General features: G+C 32.5%; 1 protein-coding gene and 1 long non-coding RNA gene across 2 annotated transcripts in view; one reads left to right on the forward strand and one right to left on the reverse strand.

The window, feature by feature from the left end:
- The window catches only part of LOC100881058 (uncharacterized), a 283,887-nt gene that overhangs the window by 160,172 nt on the left and 97,761 nt on the right, over window positions 1-25,954 (forward strand). The window contains exon 4 of the mRNA XM_012288797.2: window positions 8,968-9,101. Coding sequence (XP_012144187.1) covers window positions 8,968-9,101 — 134 coding nt within the window. The remainder of the gene's footprint in view (window positions 1-8,967; window positions 9,102-25,954) is intronic.
- Window positions 1-25,954, reverse strand: part of LOC143265802 (uncharacterized) — a 192,579-nt gene that overhangs the window by 24,067 nt on the left and 142,558 nt on the right. The gene's annotated exons all lie outside the window — the stretch shown is intronic.

A 25,954-nucleotide genomic window follows, 5' to 3' on the forward strand; every position in this document is an offset into this window, starting at 1 on the left:
AGAAAGGGCCAAATGAGATGTGGCGCTATACATCCCTCACGGAGCTAATATACCGTTGGTTAAAATTTATAACTTCGAGTAACCAACTTCTCTTACGTTAGTTACTCCTACTCCCCCAGAGAATTTTAATTAGCTGTCACTTCTAAGAAATATCTTACTTGTCACGCTTTTCCACTCTTCCTCTATTTAACTTAAGTCTTATGAGCAGCTGGGAGCATCCTGGTAGATATTATTAGATTCTGTCGACAAGTAATTATCTCCAAAGAGCTTTTCTATAAATTCATTTTATTACATTCACATAAATCATACGTGAAATGGGGGATCTAGAAATACATATGCAAATCTAGAAATCTTGGTATGTAGACATTTAGAAATCTTGGAATCTACATATGTGAGGAATGATGAATTTAGGACTATCAAAATTTAGGGATATTGGGCGCTGGGGGTTTAGGTATCAAGGAATTTAGGAATATAGGGATTTAGAGATCTGGAAATCTTGGAATCTAGGGAATTAGACATCTAGAGATGAAGAAATCTAGGGATTTTGGGATTTGGGGATTTGGGGATTTAGGGATCTGGGAATTTAGGGATTGAGGGATTTAGGGGATCTAGAGATTTAGGAATTTAGGAAGATTGGAAACTAGGGAAATTGGAAACTAGAGAGATTGGAAACTAGGGATAGTGGAAACTAGGGAGATTGGAAACTAAGGAGATTGGAAACTAGGGAGATTGGGATCTAGGAAGATTGGGATCTAGGGAGATTGGAAACTAGGGAGATTGGGATCTAGGGAGATTGGAAACTAGGGAGTTTGGAAATTAGGGAGTTTGGCAATTAGGGAGATTGGAAACTAGGGAGATTGGAAACTAAGGAGATTGGAAACTAGAGAGATTGGAAACTAGGGATATTGGAAACTAGGGAGATTGGAAACTAAGGAGATTGGAAACTAGGGAGATTGGGATCTAGGGAGATTGGAAACTAGGGAGTTTGGAAATTAGGGAGTTTGGAAATTAGGGAGATTGGAAACTAGGGAGATTGGAAATTAAGGAGATTGGAAACTAGAGAGATTGGAAACTAGGGAGATTGGGATCTAGGGAGATTGGAAACTAGGGAGATTGGAAACTAGGGAGATTGGGATCTAGGGAGATTGGAAACTAGGGAGTTTAGAAATTAGGTAGATTGGAAACTAGGGAGATTGGAAACTAGGGAGATTGAAAACTAGGGAGATTGGAAACTAAGGAGATTGGATACTAGGGAGATTGGAAACTAGGGAGATTAGGATCTAGGGAGATTGGAAACTACGGAGATTGGGATCTAGGGAGATTGTAAACTAGGGAGTTTGGAAATTAGGAAGATTGGAAACTAGGGAGATTGGAAATTAGGGAGATTGAGATCGAGGGAGATTAGGATCTAGGGAGATGGGGATCTAGAGAAATAGGAATTTGGGGAAATTCGGATCTAGAGAAATTGGGTTCTAGGGAGATTGAGATCTTGGGAATTTGGGATCTAGAAATCTAGACATCTATCGATCTAGGAATTTAGTAATCTATGAACCTAGAAATCTAAGAATCTACGAAAATAGGAATTTAGACATCTGAGAAAAAATTTAGGGATTTGTGAATATCGATACCTATACTACAATTATTAAAAAAGTTCCCAAATGCACTTATAATAAAATTTCATCGTCGATTCAGTATCTTAAAATTTATCTAGACTCGACTTTAAAAAGCAGAATTAATTTTCGCGCGGTAATAAGTACCCACTCATTAACGCGGTACGTCGAGTTTCTTTTAAAAACACTCGAAGAGAAGCAGAATAAATTTCTGATACTTACTACGAATAATAATTTTGATCCCGCGGAAGTATGTATTCGATTGAAACGAGGCATAAAATTATAACGAACTTTCGACGACGGACATAGTCAGAACGCTACAGCTGCGGCGAAAGTCATTACGATTGGCATTGGAATAATATTCATGGAACACGTTCTTTATTAGCCGCACTTGAAAGCAGAGGGAGAATTTTTCTTCGATGCACGACGACGACGACGTGGAAGACTATCCTTTGCGCTGGCACGGATATGAATTTCATATTTTACGATAATACCGCAGGATGTTCTTAAAGTAAACGAATCTTGGCCTGCCGCAGTTTTCACGTAGTCGGAGAAAAATCGTACTTACTCGCGAATTCCGTAGGTCGACCTTTTATATCGATTCCTAGCCGTGTTCGACGTTCATCCCGGCGTAAATATTGAAACTTCGAAAAGTTTGCAGCTTCTTAAAACGTAATGTACTATTTTATACTTGTGAATTGACTTTCGATTTTAATATTTCACTTTCGATGGGATTAGATTCTTATGGGTGCTTGATATTGTCTTAATATTTCAGACTATTTATCTGCTTTTATTTATATTTGTAAGATTATTTATACATAGATATTTTGATAATAATTTCTGGATAAATAATAATAATATTTAGGTAATAATGTGTGGATAATATTTAAGTAACGAATGTGGATATTAACGTATGTGAACTACTAATTATCTAAATATTAATTTCTGAAGTTTTCTAGATATAAATAGCTCTTAAAATTGTATAAATATATATAATTTCAAGAACAAATGAATTAATCTATGTATTACAACAATAATTTTGTGTAATTATTAAAATAACTGTCAGAAAACAAAAGTTAACCTTAATGCTAAGCAAGAAACAATATGGCGTCCATATGGCGTCCATTATGGCCGGCGCGCGGGAGATTCAAAACGTGCTACAAGTAATTCGTACATTTCTAATAGTAATTAAGGCTAATTTCCAAATAATTTGAATAATATGTAACAGACATTATCGATACACAAATCGATAAGTTTTACACAGATCAATTTTTGAAATTACGAAATTTCGCCTTTCTGGCAATATGGACTAGTCAGTATTTTTTTTAATTTTGAAGTAAATGTGCAGAGAGTATTTATACTTCATATTTACACACCTTGTGTTCAAATATTTTCTCAACATGTGTAATCATAAACTGAAAACTTGAAGAATTGTTTGCGTTACAATCCCTTCCGATACACAATTCGTTCCGTGTAAAATTCATTTCCTCTGTTTCGTTCGAAGCAGAATCGATACGATTTTCTTTCACGCCCGTCCAAAAATTCGTTTCCCGGGAAAAGGTAGAACCATGTTTGCAGTTTATGTAGAAAAACGGGAATAGCTCGGCAATAACGGGAGCGCAGTCGAGCCGGAACACCATTCATACACGGAAGACGATAACATAACTGAAATTCGATTAGTCGTTCTATCGTTTCGCGAATCACCGGTTTATCACCGACAAGGTGAGAGGGTAAACGGTTATTTCCCTCACTTCACTTCGTGGTAATCGGTTCTAGTTTCCGTTCCCGCTTGGTTGTAGATAAGTGAGAAGCAGTGATCTTCGGTCGGCTCACTCGATTGTAAAATTAAACTCGACAGTGACCGGTCTAATTTCACTTCCCCTTAAATTGACTCGTTACAACGGTTTTATCACGAAATGCTAATTAGTCACTGATAAATGAAGCTCTGCTAATTTTTGCTGTTCCTTCGAACCGTGAAGTTGAGGAATTTCGAAAATTGTACATTTGCACTCTAATTTAAAACTTGATGTTCTTAGTACATTTTGCACATTTTTTAGTTATTTTTAGGTCGTATGTAGTTCATTGTTGTTTGTACATGAGAACCACTGGTGTCTAGAGAATTTTTTTGAGAAGTCATTTATTCTTATTGTTACTTGAAATAATTTTTTCTTATTATTATATGAATTAAGTCATTTTCGTTTTTGCATGAATTAATTTATTTTTCGTTATTACATGAATTAATTCATTTTTGTTGTTGCAGGGAATTTTTGTTGAAGAAGGCATTTATTCTTTTTGTGACTTGAATTAATTTTTTCTTGTTATTATATGAATTTATTCATTTTTCTAATTACATGAATTAATGCATTCTTGTCATTATACGAATTAATTTATTTTTGTTATTGCACGAATTAATTTATTCTCATTATTATATGAATTAATTCATTTTTGTAACTACACGAATTAATTTATTCTTGTAATTATATGAATTTATTCATTTTTTTAATTACATGAATTAATGTATTCTTGTCATTATACGAATTAATTTATTTTTGTTTTAACATGAAATAATTTATTCTTGCTTTTATACAATATTTTAAGGGTAGTTTTATAATGCACATTCGTTATGACATTCTGATGATACAATCCACAATAATTTTATACAAATTACATTTTTGCAAAATATCATTAATTTTACAAATCGTTGTGCATAATATTTATTCTTCCTGAAATATATGATTTTAAGACACCTCTTCCAAACTTACCCTATTAAAAATTTCGACGAGGTCAAACTAAAAATATTCTTAACATCAAAAATTATTTAAACACGCTGAAAAACCTAACCTCCAAAAATATTTAAACGAGTTTGTTAAAGTAAAAGTGTTCCGAATTTCGAAAAATATTTAAACGGGGTTGAAGTTGAAATATTCCTCGCATCGAAAAATATTTGAATTTGAAGTTTAGTTGAATTAATTAAAACTTGACAAGTGAATGAAAGTACTGCATAATCAAAAATTGGTTTTTGACAAAATCGTTGAAACTGGATTTTTACGAAATTGTCGACACAAAATTATTGCGTATATAAAAAAAAAATTAAATCATGTATCATGTATGTGGAAATACGTATGTGAATATGTAGAGTACTTACAAGTTCTGAATAATACAAATTACTTCTGACACCATGCAACCTAACCTCAAATTCTATCTATCTCTTCAAATTCCATCTCAAAATCTGACACATTTATTTGCTACAAGATTGGTTGTTATTTTGAAGAGAAGACAGAGATTTAAGAAGGGTCGTTTATAACAAAAGTAACATGATAAGCTTACAAGAAGAAAAATTACAGAATTTCGCCATTTATCACACGACGCATTCTGAACCCGTTTAAATTCAACGAACCAAATGTAATTGAAAATCGCGATTGGAAGAGCAACGAGTTGATCGCGAATGCTCAGTTTGGTACATCCGTTGCTGCAATATAACCGATATATACATATATCATTCCGATTTTCTCGAGCCATTTACTTCCGATACGCGTACGACTTATATCGTTAATATTTTGCAACAATACTCTGACCCAGTTCGAACCATTATTCCGATTGGCCTGAAAGATTTGTCGACAGCGGTCGAAAATCCAATATACTTAATGGAAAGTCGAATGCATGCGGTTGAACTTGGAACGGTCTCGTTTATTTCAAATCAATGGCTTTGAAATTCTTTTTGTTTTCACCCCCTACTACTGCGCCGAGTTCCGTGGCGACGCTGTTGAAATATGAAAATGCAATTTAACTCGCTGAAGAATTCATTGTCACAATTGTCGGAGTCGAAATGTATGTAAATTATTAGGTTAGAGAGTAGGAAATGGAGGATTATGAAACATGGAAGGCGTCGGGCGGTTTAGTGACATTAAAGGTACTGAGGATTGAGAATCTGGAGATTTGTGGGTTTGGGAACTTTGGAGATGGAGATTTGGTGTTTTGGGATTTGTGGATTTTAACTACGGATTTTTGGGGTTTGGGGATTTGGGGATTTGGTGATTTGGGGATTTGGGAATTTGGGGATTTGAGGATTTGGGGATTTCGGAATTTGGGGGTTTGGGGTTAGGGTTTTGGGAGATTTGATGATTCTGGGAATTTGAGAGTTAGGGAATTTGGGGATTTGGGGATTTGGGGATTTAGAGATATGGACATTTGGAGATTTGGGAATTTAGAGATTTAGGCATTTCGAAGTTTGGGAATTTGGAGATTTGGGAATTTAGAGATATGGACATTTGGAGATTTGGGAATTTAGAGATTTAGGCATTTCGAAGTTTGGGAATTTGGAGATTTAGGAATTTGGAAATTTGGGAATTTTGAGATTTGGAAATTTGGCGATTTGGGAATTTGGAGATTTAGGAATATGAAGATTTGGGAATTTAGGGATTTAGGCATTTGGAGGTTTGGGACTTTGGAGATTTGGGAATTTAGAGATTTGAGAATTTGAAGATTTGGCCATTTGGAGATTAGGGAATTTAGAAATCTAGGCATTCCGAGGTTTAGGAATTTGGAGATTTTGGAACTTGGAGATTTGGGAATTTAGGGAATTTTGAGAGTTTGGAAATTTAGGGAAGTAGAAACTTAGGAACTTGAAAATTTGAGAATTTGGAAATTTAGGGAATTGGAAAGTTGGGAACTTGGAAGTTTAAGAAATTTGAAATTTGAGAATTTTGCGAATTTTGCGAATTTGGATATTTAGGGAATTGGAAACTTCAGAACTTGGAAGTTTAAGAAATTGAAAATTAGAGAAATTGGAAATTTGGGTATTTGAGGATTTGAGGATCTCAGGACTTGGGGATTTGTGGATTTGGAGGTTGGTGGACTTGTGAATTTGAAGATTTGAAATGGTGGTACTTGAAAATTTAATAATTTTGCGATTTGGAAATTTGAGAATTGAGGAACATAAAAAGTTAGAGATTAGGTTACAAAAGTTTCGAATATAAAAATTTCATACTTGAACAATTCCATATTCAGAAATTTGAAAATTTATTAAATATAGAATACTTCAAACATGAAATTTCAAAATGAACTATGAAAATTTGAAATATAGAAAAATTGATATACAGAAAATTTGAAATATAGAAAAATTGATGTACAGAAAATTTGAAATATCTAGAATTGTAATTATGAATACTTTTCAGTGATTTCAAGATTTAAAAACTTGAAGAACTTAAAACACAAAAATCTCACAAATCAAAAAATTCCAATTCTTCACTATTACAAAATTTTTCAATTGAAGTATTCAGAAATTCAGAAAATTTAATCCACGACTTTTCATTAAATAAAAAGCTTTCCATCTCTATTATACTATTTCCACCTAATTAATAACCACATCTCTATTACAAATTACATTGTTAAATCCTCAGAACAACAAAATTTCCCAAAATCATCCCAAACCCCCATTTCTTGACCAAATTTTATTTCATCGAACAAGGTGCTGCAGACAGTAACAAAAATGGTTCAACTTACACTACGCGAAAGCAGCTGGTGAGCAAGAAAAAGGCTCTTTCTTTTATTGAAGTTGCTACAAAATGGCTGATCTTATGGCGCAGAGGAATAGGATATGGCAACATTATCATAATTAAAAGTGCAAATGTATCGATATAAAATCAATGCAAACGCAGCGTTGTTTGCTAACAAAGTGCTGCATTACCTCGTACGTGTTTCTTTTGTCTGTTTTGAAGCCAGATTACAAACAGTTGCTTTTAAAACGACTCAACTTAATTGAATTAATTAACGGGCGAGGACAAAACTCTGTGCGCGAAATTCGATTTTCTTGTGCTTCATTGTTTTGGTTGTAACGAAAGTGATATACTGATTAATTTTGTAATGAAAAATTTTAGTTTATTTTGTATTATTATTTAGGTAATTGAGAATGTTAGTTGTTTAAATATTTGATGTTTTATAAGATACAATATAAAAATATAATGTACAAATAAAATATTTTGGATTATTTAGCATATGTGTAATATGTTATGTACACATGTGACATATGTGTGAGACACTCTCTAATGCAATGTAGTACTTATAAATAATATATGAAGCATTTATAAGGGTCTATTATAGTTTTAAATATGTTTGAAGTGATTGGACATTTGAAAATTTTCGAAATTCAAAAATACTGTGATTTGGAATATTGGAAATTCAAGGACGTAGAAATTTGAAGTTATAAATCTAAAATTATAGAAATCAAGAAATTTGGTGATCTAAGTAATTCGAAGTTGAAAAATATAGGAATCTCAAAAGTTCGAAATTAAAAAATATAGAAATCTGAAAATTTCAAAACTGAAAAATATAGAAATCTGAAAATTTCGAAATTGAAAAATATAGAAATTTCAAGAGTTCAAAATTAAAAATTATAGAAATCTCAAAAGTTCAAAATTAAAAAATATAGAAATCTGAAAATTTCAAAATTGAAAAATATAGAAATCTGAAAATTTCAAAATTGAAAAATATAGAAATCTGAAAATTTCGAAATTGAAAAATATAGAAATCTCAAGAGTTCGAAATTAAAAATTATAGAAATCTCAAAATTTCAAAATTGGAAAATATAGAAATCTCAAAATTTCGAAATTGAAAAATATAGAAATCTGAAAATTTCAAAATTGAAAAATATAGAAATCTGAAAATTTCGAAATTGAAAAATATAGAAATCTCAAGAGTTCGAAATTAAAAATTATAGAAATCTCAAAATTTCAAAATTGGAAAATATAGAAATCTCAAAATTTCGAAATTGAAAAATATAGAAATCTAAAAATTTCGAAATTGAAAAATATAGAAATCTCAAAAGTTCGAAATTAAAAATTATAGGAATCCCAAAAGTTCGAAATTAAAAAATATAGAAATCTGAAAATTTCGAAATTGAAAAATATGAAAAATCTCAAAAATTTGAAATTGAAAATGATAGAAATCTGAAAAGCTCCAAATTGAAATATATAGAAATCTGAAAAGTTCAAAATGAAAAAATATAGAAGTCTCAAAAGTTTAAAATGAAAAAATATATCTGAAAAATTAAAAACTGAAAAAAATCCATAAACTTAGAAATAGGAAAACATAGAAATCAAAAACCCTTGAAATTTAAGAATAAATCAACCTAAAAAATTCAAAGACCTCAAAATCCAAACAGTACAACACAAAATACTATAATAAATCCCACAATTTGCAAATCCGAAAACGTAATGATTTAAAAAGCCGGAAATGTTTGACTACTCTTCAAATTTCCCCGAACTGCATTGTCCATAAGCTATACCGTTTCGAGGACACGAAACAAGTACCTCGTTGATAATGCATATAAAGAGGGATTCATGGAATTATTATGTTTCAGCTCTACCAGAAGGCACACCCATTATCGTATCGGAACGTGAACGTTACGACCCGGGAGAGACTTTGAGGGCAAATTGTAGCTTACCACCCTCGAAGCCACCGGCGCATCTCTCATTCACTCTGAACAATGTGATGGTAAGTGATACCTATAATCCATGTGTCATTATCGAATCCACAGTTACGAGAAACCCTGAAAATTAATGGTTTAAGAGCGTTTCTATGCGGGACAAAGTGTTCGGCGTTATTGATCCTTGCGTGGTTTTATGAAAATTAGGATGATATGAAATGTGATTCAAAACATTGTTTCTTGTGATAAGTTTTTAGAGAAATGAAGTGTTTATAAAGGATTGCAATTGTAAATTATTCTTAGATTTACTATAATTATTATGAGGTTGACCATTATTGTTGTGATAGTGGAGCAAAATATATAAAAGTAAATATGGATCATTTTATTGCAAAGAGAAAGATGAGGATAATAATTTTGATGAAATTAATAAGATGAATAATAATGATAAATTAATAATGATACATTATAACCTATTATATTTTATGAATAATTATAAATAATTATCAACAACTATGAATTATAACCTGTACAAATTCTACCTAACTTTATAGTCACCTAATTTCGTCCATAACCTAAAAATATTACGTACATGGTACCTAAACTTAAAACTAACCTAATATGAAATTATTATATGTACTATGAATTTTTGAATAGCGATAACATTACAAATATATTGAGTCACGTAGCTTTAGTTACACAAACAACAATAAAAATAACAATTATGAAAAATTGATACATCAAAGAACTGGTAACTTGTAAATAATAACAGCAATAAAAGTAACAATGATGAAAAATTAACAAAATTGAAAAACTGTTAACTTGTAAATAATAACCTCAGTGCGATGTAAATGTGGTTACCTAAAATTGTTAGCTATAAACGTGGTCTCTAAAACAGTTAGCTATAAATATGATCCCTAGTCTTAAACTGTTATCTATAAACGTGATCCCTAACCTTAAACTGTTACCTATAAACGTGATCCCTAACCTTAAACTGTTAGCCATAAATATAGAAGGGCCATTCCACGCCAAATCGATCACTTTTGGAAGTCACCATCTCCGATTTTGCTCTAATCGAAATATGTTGTAGTCCATGTGAAATTAGGGGGGGTTTAAGTCATCATTTTGCCGGTTTCGAATTTGTTAATGAATGACAAGCCGTCAAAGTTTGCAATTTTTGCCCATTTTGGCGAAAATGGGGTCCACTTGGGAATTTTTTTCTCAGAAACTACTGAACCGATTTAGCTAAATTTTTTTTTGTTTTATTCGTGAAGGTTTGGGCTATTTCAAAATATTTTTTTTAACTTTGTCAATTTGTTATAAATTGTTGAAAAATTTAAACAAATTCTTTTTTTGCGTTTTTCTCAATGAGGGGCGTAAAGGGTTAAAATTAAAAAAAAATATGTTCATATTCTTCGAAGCTTCCCCTTTAAAATGAGCCCTTTAGAACGATGGAGCCTCAAAAATTGACGTCTCTACAAGCTGGAAAAGGACGCGGGGTACCCCGATTTCAGGTGGGTGAGTTGTGTGCTCTGCTATTATGATCGGTTTTTATATCCACCGGTCTCAAAACAATACGACAAGACTTCGTATACGACTAAATGATGCTGTTCATACCTAGTAATGTATATTAGTACTCACTCTTGGCCAATAATACACTTATAGTTATGTTAGATTTAATCCTAAAGTGATATAAGCGTGAACTATTTGTTTGGTTATCGGTTTGAAAATAATAAGAGAGTAAAAGTCATTAGGCTGTAAAAAAACATATCTCTCGAGATAGCTACGCAATATGAAAGCAAAAAGAGTTTTATTAATTCAACTATTCATTTAAGTGATTTCGGTGTTTTTGCAAAATGGCATTCTTGTGCAACTACTCACGATAGAGGGGTCATGCTATCCTATTGAAGGGAGCACTAAAAAACTTGCAATGTACGTTAGCTTACAAAGATTGTTCGAAAAAATTCATTTCTCACTCCTAAAGATTTATTTGAATGGGCAGAATCATCTTTTTCGAACATAGCATTTAATTATGTAACACAAAATGAATATATTAAATATACCGATTATTTATAAGCTCCTTTGGCAACAGCATTATTAATAACAGGGTCTAAAAGTTTTCTCAGCTTTGCGTCATTATCAAATAAAGAAAATAAAGTAGGACTTGCTCGTACGATAATGATGGCTCCGTACTTAGTGTATGAACTAACTGTCATTAAATTTTTTCCAACCACACACAATACTTTCCATACTTTTGATCACAACCCACTACTATCCTACTGCGATAGAAAGAAATCACCACTTTTTTGCGAATTCTATCAAGTAATGATGCCTTTTTTAAAATATAAACAATAAATATACGAACTAATGTCTATGAATGAAGTTATGATTAAAAAATGTGTGATTCGTCAAAAGTAAGTACTAATATACTTTGCTAGGTACCAATAGAGTCATTTAATCGCGTACGAAGTCTCCTTGTATAGTTTTGAGGCCAGTGATGTAAAACAACCCATCATAATAGCTGAATGCGCGACTCGCCTACCTGAAACCGGGGTACCCCGCGTCCTTTTCCAGCTTGTAGAGACGTCAATTTTCGAGGCTCCATCGTTCTAAAGGGCTCATTTTAAAGGGGAAGCTTCGAAGAATATGAACATATTTTTTTTTAATTTTAACCCTTTACGCCCCTCATTGAGAAAAACGCAAAAAAAGAATTTGTTTAAATTTTTCAACAATTTATAACAAATTGACAAAGTTAAAAAAAATATTTTGAAATAGCCCAAACCTTCACGAATAAAACAAAAAAAAATTTAGCTAAATCGGTTCAGTAGTTTCTGAGAAAAAAATTCCCAAGTGGACCCCATTTTCGCCAAAATGGGCAAAAATTGCAAACTTTGACGGCTTGTCATTCATTAACAAATTCGAAACCGGCAAAATGATGACTTAAACCCCCCCCTAATTTCACATGGACTACAATATATTTCGATTAGAGCAAAATCGGAGATGGTGACTTCCAAAAGTGATCGATTTGGCGTGGAATGACCCAGAAGTTAGCTTTAAACTGTTATGAATATTGGTAACCTTAGACTGTTATATATAAGTATGGAAAATAACCTTGATTCCTTACAAAATATATCATAAGAATTTGCATCACGTTACAAATCTATTGTATGACATAGTAAAAAGGTTAGATACAGAACCTAACCTAAGACTGCTACCTGCAACCATGGAACATAACCTTAAATTTTCATCTACAAATATGGAACCTAACCTATATACATCATAAGATTTTGCATCACGTTACACGTTCATTGTATCACATTGCAAAAAGGGTAAATATAGAACCTAACCTAAAAATGTTACCTGCAACCATGGAACTTAACCTTGAACTCTCATCTGCAAATATGGAATCTAACCTATATACATCATAAGAATTTTCATCACATTACAAGTCCATTGTATCACATAGTAACAAGATTAAATATAGAACCTAACCTCAAACTGCTACCAGCAATTATGGAACTCAACCTTAAACTCTTATCTAGAAATATGGAACCTAACCTATATACATTATAAGAATTTTCATCACATTACAAGTCCATTGTATCACATAGTAACAAGATTAAATATAGAACCTAACCTTAAACTGCTTAAATATAGAACCTAACCTTAAACCTGCAACCATGAAACTTAACCTTTAACTCTTATCTTACTTATAAGTGACCTAACCTTAATTCCTTACAATATATATCATAAGATTTGCGTCACGTTACAAATTTATTATATTTCATAATGAAAAGATTAAGTATAGAATCTAATCTTGAACTATTACCTGCAACTATGGACCCTAACCTTAAACTTTTATCTACAAATACAGAATCTAACCTTCACTCCTCACTAAGCAACTCATAATTGCAAATCTATCACATATCAAACAAGTCGAGAAAGAGAGATTGTCATAACCAAAAATTTTGCGAAAAACATAACCACAGTAATTGCATCAACAGAGCAAATACCTTTGGTCCCCTATACCCTGTCCCCAGTTATCGAAAACAGTTTTCGACGTAAAAGTTAGACAACCCTCCATGCATATACGGAAATAATTGCATGATATACGAGGGAAATGTAGAAGTTATCGTAGTATGAAAGTTTGAGGAGCTGCTCTATAAAAGTTAAGGAGGTTAAGCAAAGAAGAGAACTTCTCCTCTTCAAAGATCTTTTTGAGCGTACATTCTGCAGGTCTGTGTACATTAGCCGATGTCTTCTTTCACGAAGGATTTGTTTCTCGTAATTTTTACTTTCCATTCCATCCGAATTATTATCTACTGTGGGTGGATTTTCATTTGACGTGCGATGTATACCGCGTTCTTTTTCACTCGCAAATGGCTCGCCGAGAGCTTTCGATCGTTTATTTCAAACGGACGAATTAAACTGAAGAGCTGGGATTGTCGATCACGTTACTCTTCAGGACAAGTGGAAACGTTAAATTTACAGAAACAAATTTGAGATTTGAAGTTTCAGAAAATATTTTAAGCATTTTTGTGGAATCGTTATTGGCATCATTTTGGTGGAGTTTGAATGTATCTGGTTGTGCTGCATGAGGAGATAGTAAGTGGTGATTTAGTATGTGGTTACACAACTCTCAATTCTTCTGTGATACATATTGTTGAACCAGTGGACAATATTTAGGAATTTAATCAGCAGAGAGAAGAACACGTGCAATAACAATGCGTAGGATTTTAACACGTAAGAATTTAATGCGTAGGGATATAACAACACACAGGTACATAACACGTAGGAATTTGAGTCGTAGAACCTTGACGCGTAGAAGTTTCATACGTAGAAGTTTGACGCGTAGAAATATGACACGTAGAAGTTTGACGCATAGAAATTTGACACATAGAAATTTAACGAGTAGGGATATAACACATAAGTATACAAGACGTAGGAATTTGAGTCGTAGAAGTTTGATACGTAGAAGTTTGACGCGTAGAAATTCGACACGTAGAAGTTTGACGTGTGGGAATTGACACGTAGAAATTTAACACGTGGGAATTTAACGCGTTAGGAATAACGTGAGGGATCTATCGCATAGAAATTTAATATATAGTTTTATAACATGTGAGAATTCAACGTGTGAGAGTTCAACGCATAGAAATTTAACGCGTATGAATACAACGCGTAGGGGCACAATATGTAGGAATCTATCGCGCAGGAATATAACGCACAGGAATCTATCACATAGGGATTTAACGTATCGAACTCTATCGCGTAGAAATTTAATACGCTCAAATGTTACGCACAAAATTCTTACACGTAAATCTTGTGATTTTAATGCACGAGAAATTAACGAGTGGCTATAGAACACGCAAATATCTAACGAGTGGTTGTACAATGCGTAGATATCTAACGAGTGGCTATACAACGCGTAGATATCTAACGAGTGGTTATAGAACACGCAAATATGTAACGAGTGGCTATAGAACACGCAGATATCTAACGAATGGCTATAGAACACGCAAATATCTAACGAGTGGCTATAGAACACGCAAATATCTAACGAGTGGCTATAGAATACGCAAATATCTAACGAGTGGCTGTAGAACACGCAAATATCTAACGAGTGGCTACACAACGCGTAAATATCTAGCGAGGGGCTATAGAACACGCAAATATCTAACGAGTGGCTATAGAACACGTAAATATCTAACGAATGGTTATAGAACACGCAAATATCTAACGAGTGGCTACACAACGCGTAAATATCTAACGAGTGATTATAGAACACGCAAATATCTAACGAGTGATTATACAACGCATAGATATCTAACGAATAAAGAATTATAGTACAAAGAAGTTATAGAGGCAGTATATAAAGATGGAGACTGTGCATTAAAGTCAAGAATATCAGTGGTTTATTCAGTAGCTGGACAGAAAAGTGAGATTAAATCAGATCTACATAGAGACAAAGAATTGTTTGTTCCTAAATACATAATTCATTCAGCTCGATTCTTCACACTCGTAGAGGTTCCTTAATGCATTTTTCCCAAAGTACTCTTAAAAATGAGTGTCCTCTTCAATTATTCAAATAAGTCTTACCTACTTGCTTACAAATATGATTTCCCTTCTGTTTTATTTCTCTTTTGATTATTTTATTTATATTCCTTGAGGTACAAATAGAAAATTAACTGCTTTTGTATAATATAATATTTTCATATTTTTTCGTGCAGTATATTTATTTTAATACATTATAAATATATTTTAGATTCATTTTTAATTTATTTTAGATTCATTTTAAATTTAGTTTAAATTTATTTTAAATTCACTTTAAACATATTTATTTTATACAGGGTGTCACTTAAATCGAACATGTAAATAATTTTTACAATGAAAGAACCTAGCCTTGATATGACATTTACACTGACCTTGAAATGAGTTTTTTTTAGAAATATAATATACGAAACATATCGTTGGGAGCTGAGAAGATGGCAGATGCCTCTGATTGGCTCTAACAGAGTTCATCAACATTCTTCGACATTTAAGAATTCCTTATTGCGTTTACTTAAATAATAAACTATTAGACCATCTTTTTTCATAGTCAATAATACATCCTGTAATTATACCACCCCTTCTCAGGTATTTTTTTGTTTGAAGTCACTTTGTATGTAACATAAATTATGTAAGTAATATCATTCAAATGTTATAATATTCAAATTTTACTATATATATTAAATGTATCCTAACTCACTTTCAATATTAACTAATTTTCAATTCTATCTTTCAAGTTTGATAACAATAATTGAAACCTCTTAAATGAAACACCCTGTATTTCCTAATATTCCACCCATTTAAATTTTTAAAATATCCACATCTCTGTCATCAGCATAACAAAATCAAATTAATCACCTCCTATCTGCGTTTACACCTTCATTAAAACCAATTACATCTCTGTAAATATGGAATCGCGACACTGAAGACTTCATTACAGCATGTATGACGACCTGTCACAAAACGTTAACTGGTTAAGTTTGTCAACTTCAGTTCTTATTCAATTAAGTGTATACACCTCAGCCAATGCACTTACACGTTACAACGTCGCATTCGTGTCGAAGTTTCAACGAGACAAGCATGACACACTACGGGTAACGTAATTAGATATGACAGGGAGTACATTATGTCGTACAGAACACGCTGAAGGCTAAAACGGAATGCGTTCAGCTTCTACTTACTTTATACTAGTCTTGTGAAGTGTTGGATGCTCATAGATCCTCTGTCGGATTAAACTTGAACTGTTGTAAGTATCAGTTCAATGTGATTTAGGTACAAGCTATTTATGCCATGCTAGTTGGATAATTTTTGGGGTGCAAGGTTTATGGAATTTGGTGATTTGGAAAGATGTTGAGAAGTTTGGAAATATTTTTCTTTCATAATTTCAGGAGTTTGAAGATTTGGATATTTGGGGATTTAAGGATTTGTGATGTGGGGATTTGAGAATTAGGGATTTGGGATGAGGTGGTTTGAGTATGTGGAGATTTAGGGATTCGAGATGTGGTGTTTTGGGTATATCAAGATTTAGGGATTTGTGATGTGGAGATTTGAGAATTGAGGATTTGGGATGTGGAGATTTGAGAATTTATGGGTTCAGGATGTGGTTGTTTGGATATGTGGAGATTTAGGGATTTCAGATTGTGGAGATGTGAGAATTTAGGGATTTGGGATGTGATGGTTTGGGTGTATGGAGATTTAAGGATTTGGGATGTGGTGTTTTGGGTATATCAAGATTTAAGGATTTGTGATGTGGAGATTTGAGAATTGGGGATTTGGGATGTAGGGATTTGAGAATATAGGAGTTTGGGATGTGGTGGTTTGGTTATGTGGAGATTTAGGGATTTCATATTGTGGAGATGTGAGAATTTAGGGATTTGGGATGTGGTGGTTTGGGTGTATGGAGATTTAAGGATTTGGGATGTGGTGTTTTGGGTATATCAAGATTTAGGGATTTGTGATGTGGAGATTTGAGAATTGGGGATTTGGGATATGGTGGTTTGGGTACGTGGAGATTTAAGGATTTGGGATGTGGTGGTTTGAGTATGTGGAGATTTAGGGATTTGGGATGTGGTGGTTTGGGTATATCAAGATTTAGGGATTTGTGATGTAGAGATTTGAGAATTGGGGATTTGGGATATGGTGGTTTGGCGATTTCAGAATTTAGAGGATTTGTGAATTTGAAGATTCAGAGTTGGAATGTTGTAATTTTAGGATTTGACACATTTGGAAATTTAGGGACCTGTGACGTGATAATTAGGGTACTTAAAAAATTTAAGAATTGTTGCATTTGAAATGTGTTGATTTAGAAATTTGAGAAATTTGAAGATTTATAAGTGATCATATAGGAATTTGAAGGATATGAAAATGTAGTAGAGACTTGATATGTGGTGACTCAGGAATTTGAAACTTTTAAAGATTTGTAACGTAGTAATTTGAAAATGTGTCAGTTTTGCACCCTAGTGATTTAAGAACCCAAGTAATATATTGAAAAATTGAAAGTTTCAAAATTTTTGCAGATTGGAAAACTTAAAGATCGACCTACTTAGCAATTTAATAATCTGCAAAAATTTTACAAATCTGACAAATTTCCTAAATTTCCCAAATTTAACAAGTTTCCCCAATTTCCAGTTTACAACTTTCATCTACCCTTTCTACACCTCCAACACGAATAGAATAAATTGTATCCGCACCCCATTCCCACCCCTAACAAAAGCCTTCACACGAACACCCGACGTGAAGCACTGTAATAAAACTAGAAAAGACGAATACCTGCACAAAAAGAAATAGCTACTAATGTCGAAATGAAATCAAAGATTGAATAGAGTATTCGCAATTTCTGGCGTTGATCTGCCTCTTTGATACAGCAGTATTTCGAATATGAGGTTTAAGGAGAAAGAATCGGTCGACGGCCTGGATTGTTCAATTGATAGAGCACTCAGCCGGCAAATGAAAGATCTGGGTTCGAGTCTCCGGCCAGCAATCCGATCGGCCTATTTTTTTCTTTCTACAATAGGAACTGCTGAATAGCACCGGAGAACATAGATGACGTTAATTGTAGGTCGTAGATTTTAGATCGTAAACTCATTCGTCGTCTGTTTCTACCTTCTCATTCACCGAACATCCACTCCCTTTTTAATTAATGTTTTTATCGGAGATTCCTGACGAGTTCATGATTTTGTCATTCGCTTTGTAATTGGTATGTTGGTAATTAACTGGGACACTTGCAAGTGTTCGCGTTTGGTTGTTGGTGATTGTAGATCGTTTGTAGTCATAGTTGTATAATATTCAATTTTTCAATTTTTCAATTTTTCAATTTTTCAATTTTTCAATTTTTCAATTTTTCCATTTTTCCATTCATAAAATCTTCAATTCTTCAATTGGTCAAATCTTCAATTCGTCAAATCTTTAATTCGTCAAATGTTCAATTCGTCAAATCTCCAATTCGTCAAATCTTCTATTCATCAAATCTTCCATTCGTAAAAACTTCAATTCGTCAACTCTTCCATTCGTCAAATCTTCCATTCGTAAAAGCTTCAATTCGTCAAATCTTCCATTCGTCAAATGTTCAATTCGTCAAATCTTTAATTCGTCAAATCTCCAATTCGTCAAATCTTCAATTCGTCAAATCTTTAATTCGTCAAATGTTCAATTCGTCAAATCTCCAATTCGTCAACTCTTCCATTCGTCAAATCTTCCATTCGTAAAAGCTTCAATTCGTCAAATCTTCCATTCGTCAAATCTTCCATTCGTCAAATCTTCAATTCGTCAAATCTTTAATTCATCAAATGTTCAATTCGTCAAATCTCCAATTCGTCAAATCTTCCATTCGTCAAATCTTCCATTCATCAAATCTTCCATTCGTAAAAACTTCAATTCGTCAAATCTCCAATTCGTCAACTCTTCAATTCGTCAAATCTTTAATTCGTCAAATGTTCAATTTGTCAAATCTCCAATTCGTAAAATCTTCCATTCGTGAAATTTTCAATTCGTGAAATCTCCCATTCGTGAAATTTTCAATTCGTCAATTCTTCAATTCTTCAATTCTTCAATTCTTCAATTCTTCAATTCTTCAATTCTTCAATTCTTCAATTCTTCAATTCTTCAATTCTTCAATTCTTCAATTCTTCAATTCTTCCATTCTTCAATTCCTCAATTCTTCAATTCTTCACTTTTATAAGTTTTCAATTTCACAATATTTCAGTTTTCACAATTGTACCATATTTATCCTGTTTCTATTTTTTCACCTTTTAACTTCATCCTGTCATCATTTAATCTCTAAATATCTATATTTTTACATCACAAAATTATCTTATTATCAAATTAAAAAACTTCGTAACTTTCTGACTTAAATCTCATATTAATCCAACATAAAATATTTCCAATAATTTATTTTTTGAATTTCCACCCAAAAATATTGATATCCAACATCAAATATCTCAATCATCAAAATTTCGCAGGCAATATACCAATAAGTTACCGCGTTTCGTTTAAGCGCTCGCACAACGTTATCGAATGTTTGTACTTTTAAGAAAAATTATCATTAGCCGCGGAAAAGCAACTTTTAATGACGAAACTTCACTGCGTGCAACAAATTATTACTTTTAATCGTACTTCTTGTTTCCTGGATTTTGTAGTTAGTAACGAGCCTCGCTACGTGCAAATTATTAGCAGTTTATTCGGAATCAATAACAACAAAATTTTCGTTAACTACATTTCTCAAATATGTAAATTATTATCAATTATTATTTTTCTTATTTCGTATACATTTTTAACAATTTCAGTTTCAATGATTAATTTTAATAATTTATCACTGTTCTTTTAATTTAATGAAATATTTTTGTCAAGTATAAAGTAAAATTTTTTGTATAATTTTTTAGAATGAGTAGAAAATATGTATGGTATGATAGATATGTGAAAATAGCTATTTTGTAATAAATTTTACAAATTCAAAAATTTTGAAGTTTTTAATTTTAAAAATTGCCAAAATCTCAAATTTGAAAATTGTCAAACTCTCAAATTTCTAAATTTAAAAATTGCCAAACTCTCAAATGTCAAAATTGTCAAATTTCTAAATTCGAAAATTGTCAAACTCTCAAATGTGAAAATTATCAAGCTTCTAAATTTGGAAATTGCCAAACTCTCAAATGTGAAAATTGTCAAATTTCTGAATTTGAAAATTGTCAAACTCTCAAATGTGAAAATTGTCAAATTTCTGAATTTGAAAATTGTCAAACTCTCAAATGTGAAAACTGTCAAATTTCTAAATTTGAAAATTTCCAGACTCTCAAATTTAAAAATTGTCAAGTTTCTAAATTTGAAAGTTGCCAAACTCTAAAATGTGAAAATTGTCAAATTTCTAAATTTAAAAATTGCCAAATTCTCAAATTCTCAAATTGCCAAACTTAACCTTAAAAATTGTCAAATTTCTAAATTTGAAAATTGTCAAGTTTCGAAATTTCAAAATTGTCAAACTATCAACCTTAAAAACTGTCAAATTTCTAAATTCTCAAACTCTCAAGTTTCTAAACTCCAAAATAAAAAATCCCATAAACGAAAAGAAGTAATAACCTTCACCCCCGATGTAAAAAATAATCCAAAGATAACAATGTAGAATTTTCAGTAAAAATGAAGTTAGGTTCACCGTGGCACGTGATATTTATAAGGCAGTAAAATGTGGTATGTGAGCGATTGAGAGGAGCCAGGTTTAATAACAGCCATCAGGAGTCTTCTTATCATCGAGCTCTCGCGAAAAGTGACAAAATAACGCGTTCCTGCTGCGACGATAAACGGACGTTTTTAGAGAATCATAAAGCAACATGAACCCTAAAGGAGATCTGCAAAATCGCGTCGGGTCAAGGGGAAGCAACGAACCGCCATAACGTTCTCTCATATCGACGTGTTACGAGAGGCCATTCGTGTATGTTTATCAGGAATGAGAGAAGCTATAACGCAAATACTGCTTCTAGTTTCACGTTCAGCGACGACAACGGCCTCTACGATTTTTATTTCACCTTCTTTTTCGTGCCACCTCGATACATATTTACTTTCATGCTTTATGCTGGGATACGACTTTTAAGAGACGTTTCCATGTTTCTAGACAAAATGTACATTTTCTCTTTTCTGACATAATATTTAGCTATTATGCTTGGTGAAAGGTACTAATGCAGGAAACAAATATTTGTAAATTTTATAGGTGTATTTTAGACATTTGTGTATGTTAAAAATTACTTGTATGAGAATTGTAAAATGTAGTTGCAATGAGAATAAAAACTATATAACATATGAAAACATATGTGTACACATACGTATTCCACATGTACATATAATAGTACATATTTAATAATTATTAAAAATATTCTATAGTTATAAATTATAAGAAATGTACAAAAATTATGTATTTAATAATTATACATTATAAAAATTATATGAAAGTTGTAATAATTATAAAAATTATTAAAAAATAGCAAGTATACATGTAAAAGGTCTATAGCTAATAACTATGAATTATAAAAATGATATATTTAATAATTATATTATTTATCTAATAATTACAACTATACTTCAATAAAACTTTAAATTATAAAAGTTATTAAATAGAAAAATTATAAAAGTTATATAAAAATTGTATTAACTATAAAAATGACAAAATATAAAAATTATTCAAATTACAAAAAAATTTCAAATTTGAAATGCAACTACGAAATTTCAAATTTAATATATAATTATATACAATGAAAGTAGTTTTATAAAATATAATAACTTTATAAATAAATAAACATTTAAATTATAATGTGTATTATTGTTTCCTATTTAATATGTAATATTCAAAATTTGTATATGAAACCCCTATTTTTTTATTCCTTGCAGTTTTTTATTGCTGCTAACATACGTACATAATATGTTTAAACAAGTATAAATTGTAGAAACAATTTGATGTTGAAACGTAATTAAAAAATTCATGTACACCTTGTTTCCGAGAATACTTCATGTTTTAATAAATTTCTTTCGTTACCAGCAAGCAATTAATTTTGAACGTTTAATTAATTGCAGGTTTTGGTAATTAGTGGTGCTTTTAGGTTCTCCACCGAAATTGCTGAACATTTAACAACGTAGGTAATAATTGCTTTAAAACGAATCATTTTTGCTTCGTTCGTCAAAGAATGTTGATTATTATTACCATAACTTTTACGCTTATATGAGTTTTAATTTGACTCTCTAGAGTGAACATTTTTGAAAAAGCAATTCTGAAAATTGTCTACTGATTGAACAATTAAGTATTTCATAATGTTTGCGTAATTACAAACATAATTTGTAATTCTTTTGTATGCAATTTAGTGAACACAATACGGATAATTTGGAAGTGCAACATTCTGAGCGATGTTTGGAACATTATTGTTACAAAGGAACATAAACCACATTATCGAATATTATGTATTATTTTGCATGTTGCGATTCGAGGTATTAACTGAACTATCGGTATTAAATTACCTGTTAAGCTGGATTTAAAATTAAACCCCAAAAGGACACTCGAAGTGATGACAAATGTTTCGACACCCCAATTGTATTTTACATAATATTGCTGTATACAATGATTATTAATATACAACTTTCTTTAATAATAATTTTGTGTAACAATTTATAAAAATTTGCAAGATAGTTTCTTGAGGAAAAGAATGAAAAAGAATTTATAATTATATTTCTTAATAATTATTAAAAACTCGAAAGCTCAATTTAAATAACCTTTTAGCAAAGACAGAAATAGTAATTTCATAAATAATGTTTATTTTATTCATTTTGTAGAATAATATTTTAAAATTTGCTTCAAAAATTTTATTCAATTATTGTCAATGTGTGAATTCCTTATAATTCGTTTTAAATTCCCCGCGCATTCACTGCGTACGCGCAGCTACGACTGCGCAGCTATGAATGCGCAGCTACGACTGCGCAGCTGTGGACGCGCAGCTATAGACGCGCAGATAAATCTAACAAGACAAAATCTACATTTTATGACAATCACACTATCTAAAATTGATATAATTCAACATTTAAATGAAGTACACATCAAGTCATCATAAAAACAATAAAATCCTCGAGTCACAGAAAATTTTAACCACAGGCACATAACTTAAAATGGTGGAAACAATGGTTTCCAAGTGGCTCGGAAATCTCAGGCGCACTATAAAAGCAATAAAACCCTCCTGACATAAAAAATCTATATTTTCATACAATGACAGACACACAACCTAAAAATCTATATTTTCCGACGATCACATAACCTAAAATTGTTCATATGATCCCGTGGCGTTCAAATGAAGTGCTCGTCAAAAATTTCACGAACATCATAAGAATAATAAAACCTTTCAGATATAGAAATCTATATTTTTGTACAATGACAAGCAAATAGTTTAAAAATTTATATTTTCTGACAGTCACATAACCTAAAATTGTTGATACCGTGGTGTTGAAATGAAGTAAAGTCTATTTTTTGCAAAACTCTGATGTTGAAATGAAGTGCTCGTCGCAAATCTTGAGGACACCATAATAATAAAATCCCGAAGGGAATCTATTTTTATACGACCCTATATCACACTCGTTAACACATTTCTGGACCGTGAAAAAGATTCCTTTTGTGTTTAATGATGAATACGATGTCCCGGTTAAATAATTTCTCTTCAGCAGCAGCAGCCGATCACAAAGCCCCGTCTCTTTATCCGGGAATCATGAAATTTCGATTCATCGAGCCAGGTGATACTTCTGTTCCGCTTAGCGTTCCAATTTCCCTTCTTTTACCTCTTCCTTTATCACCATCGACGGTCTTTCAGCGAACATTTTTACCGTTGTCTGCGATCCTCGTTTCACGCTGATGCGTATATTTCTCAATAAACCGGATAGGATATTTTCATTCGGGCGAGATTTATTTCCGCTTTTAGATTCGTATGTGACGTTGTCGAACATCCGAGTGATAAATTGCCGAGGCTGCATGTAACGTTTTGCTGGCTTTCTCGTTAAGTAGATTACGTCTGACGCGTTGTTGGACGCAACATGGACAACCCGTGAATATTTTCTGCAACTTAGCGAAGTCGACTACGAAAACGTGCTTCGTTGCTCAGATTTATTGCTGCTCCTGTCCGATGGGTATCGTCGGCTTTTTGTTGCGAACGCTCTGCTCGTTTCAACGAACTTTTAAGCGTTTATGCTTGTGTTTATTGTAGAAATGTTCGTTTTGTTGCATGGAGGTTACAGTTCAAGAGTATGCAATTTAACATTACACTTAATGTAATCATTCGGTAATGGTTGGGTGGAAATAACAATGGTAGATGTTTTGTGTGAGGACAGAGGATTTTTCTAGGGAAAATGGCGATGGTGGGAGGTGAGCTTTATTCGGGGTTTTTCATATTTGTTGAGATTTGGAGATTTGAAAAATTGGGAATTTGGAAATTTGGAAATATAGGAATTTGGGAAGGTGGGGACTTGGGAATTTGAGGATTTAGAGATTTGGGAATGTGGGGATTTGGGGATTTGGTAATGTGGAGATTTGAGAATGTGGAGAATTGGGAATGTGGAAACTCTGGGAAGGTGGGGATTTGGGAATGTAGGGATTTGGGAATGTGGGGATTTGGGAGGTTTGGGATTTGGTAAATTGGAATTTCCGCGTCCCCGAAATACCAACCGTCGTATTACTACGCCATCGAATTATCACGCGTTGTATTACCACGCCCTCGAATTACCAAGCGTTGTATTACCACGCCCCCGAATTACCACGCCCTCGAATTACCAAGCGTTGTATTACCACGCCCCCGAATTACCACGCGTTTTATTACCACTTCCTCGAATTACCAAGCGTTGTATTACCACGCCCCCGAATTATCACCCGTTTTATTGCGACGCCTTCGAATTACCAAGCGTTGAATTGCCACGCCCCCGAATTACCACGCGTTGTATTACCACGCCCCCGAATTACCACGCGTTATATTACCACGCCCTCGAATTGCCACGCGTTGTATTACCACGCCCCCGAATTACCACGCGTTTTTTTACAAATTTGGGTACTTGAATAATTAGGTATTTGGAAATTTCGAAAATTTGGATATTGGAAAAGTTTGAATAAAAATTATTCAAATAATTTAAACATATTCATTAATTCATTAAATTAAAAACCCACAAACAGAAAAGAATCAAAAGACCATAAAAAATGAAAAAAAAATCATTCATGCAGACATTAAATTTTCCCCAGAAGTGTTAATTGATATCCACAATAAAACAATTAATCGATACTTTTTCCTCAATCATTAAATTACACGAAATTTGCGGCGCCATCCGTCTAGGGTCCCTATGGTATTAAACGTGTTAACAGTATAATCACACGAATAAAACGAATTATACAGAGGTAGTATAAACACGGTCGTTAATTTTCCCAAACAGTTACAATAACGCATGTTGGTACGTGTCCTTGCTACAAAACAATTTCAGTTTGTATTTGATTGACCTACGCGGGAGTTCGGTTATGGTTTCGTACACATATTTCAAATTGGGCGTTAACACGTTCGTTTTGTTCAAACAGAGAGCAAATAAACAGAACTCTAGCATTATGGTACTTACTGCTACCTGCAGGGACGTAGGTACAAAAGGGGCACTGAGGGGCACCATTCTATAAGAAAAAGACCAACTTTCAAAAAATTTTAAAAAATTCGTAATTTAAAAAATTTTTTAAAATTTGTACTTTAAAAAATTTTTTTAAATTCGTATTTTATTTCTGCCTAAATGAAAAGAAGTTAAGGGAGAATTTTTAACGACTAGGATAAGAATTCAATATCCATTTTGTCACATTATTACTTTCTCATCTGTCATCATTACTTTGTCTACTTCTTTATTAGTCAGC

Source organism: Megachile rotundata, chromosome 14 (assembly GCF_050947335.1).
Source record: "Megachile rotundata isolate GNS110a chromosome 14, iyMegRotu1, whole genome shotgun sequence".
In the NCBI taxonomy this organism is placed as follows: Eukaryota; Metazoa; Arthropoda; class Insecta; order Hymenoptera; family Megachilidae; genus Megachile; species Megachile rotundata.